Here is a 5000-nt window from a genome sequence, read left to right on the forward strand (position 1 = left end):
TAATCATATCACAGCTCAGTCAGCTTATCCTCCAGTGCTTTGGACAAAAATTACCCCCATCCCCAACCATAAACTTACTAACAATTCTGCTTAATCCTTCCATTTCAATGAACAATTTATTAAAGTCCATCCAACTATATTTGTTTCCAAAGATGTACTAGGAAAGCTTCAGGCTATAACCTATTTGAAGATCAGGAGTGCCAGACAACCAGCAATTCCTCACCAAGTTGACATAGACAGGAAAGGGTAACCGTCTCACAATATAACATGTATAACTCAGGGGAGATAAACAGACGTGAATGTGTGATGTCTATAGGTTTTCATTTCATGGCAGAAAAATTTTTAACCAAGTATCCAGCGTTGATATTTGAGATTAGTAAAGGCCCATCACCAAATGGCAAAAACTATTCTACTTCAAAATCCTACTTCCACATTTCCATGGCAAATAGGTGGCAACAGATGTTCAAGTTTGGCTAATGCTAGGAGTGAGCGAAAATTGCGCTTGTGATACAAATATCAGCCACTATTTTGGTGTAAAAAAAAAAAAAAAAAAAAAAATCTGCGTTTTCGTGCAGAACAGGACACGTTGCTAGCAAGCTGATCCGCGCTTGCATAAAGCGCTGAGCTATGGGTAGGCTACATGACCGTATGTATGACCAGACACCTCTTAGTAATACTTCTTGTATACTGGAAAGGCATCAACTCATGGAGCCAATTCCTTCATGGAGAAAGAGTACTTATATTGAAAATAATAGTGTATGTTTGTACACACATAAGATATTAACACACACACACATATCTATATATGTATATATATATATATATATATATATATATATATATATATATATATATATATATATATATATTCAACGTTAAGCAGGTTCACTTAACAGTAGTGACTACAAAGACAATTAAAACAAGTCCCCAGCATTTAACTACACCACATATACTTAGTAGTTTCAAAATAGTTTTTCAGACTCATTCAACTGCGTTACTTCAGCTGTCATTTCCCTGACTTCATACATCACTCCATCCATGGAGACATTAATTCACCTTTATCAAGGAGCCGCTTTACCACTAAACTAGTGATTTTCCTTCCTATATACTCCAATTCATACTTCACTTCAATTAAAAGGATTTCTGATAGTTCTTAATAATTCGTCATTTATATGATACATTCATAGCAACCTCCATATTCATCATAAGCTTTTCTCTACGTCTACCGTACTTATTCCAAATACAGTGCTTCCTCTTTATATCAAACTTCTCACACGAATGTTTCATAAAAGACCCATATATATATATATATATATATATATGTATATATATATATATATATATATATATATATATATATATATATATATATATATATATATATATATATATATATATATATATATATATAATATATATATATATATATATATATATATATATATATATATATATATATATATATATATATATATATATATATATATATATATATATATATATGTATATATGTATATAATGTATATACTGTGTATTGTAAAATACCATTTAAATTAGCATTAATGGATATTTTCCCTATTAGGAAAATTGGTGACAATGGAGACAACATGTACTGATATAATAACTAAGTAGCTTTAATAATATATTATTTCAGGCCTTTTCCAAAAACCTCAGACTAGATTTCTGTTAAATTAAGTCTATTTTCAACAGACAAAATATTAACAATTTTCTATTTTTACATTTTTCTTCGGTAAAGTACCATCTACATTTTTAATGAAGAAACATAAAATAGATTTTAGATAATCGTTACCAGTAAAAATTACAAGTCTAGCAACCCTTTTAGAGTTGTCAATGAAGGAAAACCTTCCTTGCTTGCATTCTGCCGGACTCAGGTACGATACCCTCTCAAGCTTGATAGTGCCTTGCTGTGTCTGTAACCTTATCCTTGTCAGCACGAATGTAAGGTTTGGGGGAGCCTATAGGTCTATCTGCACAGTCATCAACAGCCATGGCCTGGCTTAGCTTGGGTGGAGAAAAGGCTTGGGTGCTGATTATATATATATATATATATATATATATATATATATATATATATATATATATATATATATATATATATATATATGGTCAGTCTCTAGGGAATTGTCCTGCTAGGGCTTGGTCACTGTTCCTTGTCTGCCATTCCGGAGTGACCTTTAAACCTTCTAACACCACATTAGGTAAGCCGAATCCTTCTCCTAATCCATATAGCAAACCATATCCGTAGTCAGTTACGGGAGCGTCTCCTATCGGCCCTCATTCTGTTTCTCAGTTCTATCATATAATTTTTTTCTTATGCCTTAATTTTTTTTTTTTTTTTTTGTAGATATGCATCACATCTCTTCCATTTCTGAGGCCATCCTTATTGTATAATCAGGGCACTTGTTTTTTTAAAAGTCCGTTTGTCAAAATTACTTTTGCTATTTTTTTACACTTCACTAGAACCTGCAATCATGACCTTTAGTCATGCGAGGACATAGTTACGCAACAATATAATGTTCCCTATATCCCTTAATCCGGATTAATATATGATCATAGTTTCCATTGATTCTGCTTATGTGTGAGAAATGAAAATCGATATCCAGAGTTTGGCCTTCCTACGTCGTAAAACTCTTACATTATCCTAATGATGAATGATGGCATTGTCTAAATAATAAATTATAGTGAAATCATAATCACTTCAGAAGTTCGGGTTGATTTCAAATGTTTGCTTTCTTGTTGTTATGCAGTTGAAGTGAATCAAATTATTTCTTATTTCTTTGATATTTCTCTTATAATGTATATTTTTTACTTTTGTATTTCTTCTTTTTTACTAGGCTACTCTCACAATTGGAACCTTTGGCCTTGTAACAGTTTATATTTCCTATTAGGGTTGTACCTCAACTAATAATAATAATAATAATAATAATAATAATGATAATAATAATAATAATAATAATAATCGAATTTTAGTTGATATTCAAGGTAATCTAAACCATTCTTTTCTTTATCATGCACCAATAAAAGTAACAGTTCCAGACGGCATATCAAGAAAATTTCACTGGATTACAAAACTCCGACCAATGCAGTATTTGGTGTAGCAAAAATGCCCCTGAAGATCCATTTCCATTTTCATTTCTACTAAGAGAGATGAACAAGGCAAGACAACCGCCCAATGACTTTTCTTTTTTTTCTATGTTAACTCGATCAACCTAATTTTACAAAATCCCAGCATTTCAGAGATTTGGGTTAACATGTTTTCTCGGAAATCACGTGTTTTTATAAAAAACATAACTTACATTGTCTAGCGGTCTAAATGATCTGAGAACAATCCTAGATGGATAATATTATATAACCTAAAGAGTGCTTGCGAATTCAACTCTGTAACTGCATCTATATTAAAGAATAGAAATAGTTAGATTCTGTACAGTTGTATGGAATCCAACATTACTTTATACATCCACAAAAGAGAAGTTCAACCACAAAGGAAATAAATTCCGATTTCCTTCGCATAAAACATAATCAATATATACCGACGTTATAAATGACACATATTTTTCTAGTTAGCTTTACCAGTTATGTAGCACTTACCCTCAATACAGCCATGCCTTCAGTGTTATTAGCATAGCATCGATAGTCGCCAGTGTCACTGTCTTCAGTGGTCAAGAAGTAAAGGATGGGGCCGGAGGCCCTCACACGTGCTGCTCGTCTGCCTACTACAGCCACGCCAGCCCCGGCAACCAGGGACAGCGGAATATCTACTCCGTTCTCTTGTTTGTACCAACTGTAATATATGGTAAAATCTATTAGTTCAAGATAGAAAATAACTGAAATGGTTGTTATAGCTACACTGTGATGGTTTTACATCAGTCTGAAACCATTAGGATAACGAACATGACAATTAAAGATTTTTTTTTACTGCATTAGGAATGCTTCTGCATGAAATTGCACCACAATTACTCTATGCATTTCTGGAATGAATTTAATTTTTTTTCCTAAGTGAAGCACTTATTGATATGTCTAAAGTACTAGCAATCATGAACATGAATAAACACACGATACACACACACACACACACATATATATATATATATATGTGTGTGTATATACCCACACACACGCACACACACACACACACACACATATATATATATATATATATATATATATATATATATATATATATATATATAATTGCTGAAAATATACGGTGTCATATTGCCATGGATCAGTAAAAGAATTGAAACAAGAGTCACCATAAACTTTCGTGTTTCCACACCTCCTCAAGGGTCAACTGTTACAAACATTCTTGTATAGGTACATACTAATCTCTGACAATGATATGTAAACACATTTATACACAAGAGAGAGAGAGAGAGAGAGAGAGAGAGAGAGAGAGAGAGAGAGAGAGAGAGAGAGAGAGAGAGAAGAGAGAGAGAGAGAGAGAGAGAGAGAGAGAGAATTAGGCATATTAAACTGCAAAACCATCACCAGCTTAATCACCACTTTCGGTTCGTCTTTCATTACTCTCATCCCTCGTGACGACAAACTTTAGGATCATTATGTTTAACTACTGTGGCCATTTCACGATGTCGCCCTTTGTCTCAAAGCAAACGCAGGCACGTTAAACAGCAAGGGCCATTGGTGGCACAGCGCCAGCTTAACTACAACATCATAGATCCAATTTGTCTAAGAAATAAAATTGCTGCAATAGTCGTTTATTCTTAAAATTGAAAAGTTACTTCATAATGTTTTTATATAATGGGTTCATTTATCAATTACGACATTGATATGCAAAGCATACAGTAACATAAGTTTTCTCAATATAGCCAGTGCGGTTAGGAAATGTATATATGTAAACTTTGTTTAATTTAACTATACAATGAAAACGCACTAGGGCTACCTTTTTTAAAGAGCTAAAGTTAATCGCCAAAAATAAAGGTTACTTTCTTGACCAGTCACAGGTTTTACATGATTAATCA

General features: G+C 32.7%; 1 protein-coding gene across 1 annotated transcript in view; it reads right to left on the reverse strand.

Annotated features, from left to right (window-relative positions):
- LOC137618429 (cell adhesion molecule Dscam2-like) overlaps positions 1–5000 on the reverse strand; it is a 225784-nt gene that overhangs the window by 163532 nt on the left and 57252 nt on the right. Inside the window, exon 7 of the mRNA XM_068348598.1 lies at positions 3610–3802. Coding sequence (XP_068204699.1) covers positions 3610–3802 — 193 coding nt within the window. The remainder of the gene's footprint in view (positions 1–3609; positions 3803–5000) is intronic.

The sequence above is a fragment of the Palaemon carinicauda genome, chromosome 2 (genome assembly GCF_036898095.1).
Source record: "Palaemon carinicauda isolate YSFRI2023 chromosome 2, ASM3689809v2, whole genome shotgun sequence".
Lineage (NCBI taxonomy): Eukaryota > Metazoa > Arthropoda > Malacostraca > Decapoda > Palaemonidae > Palaemon > Palaemon carinicauda.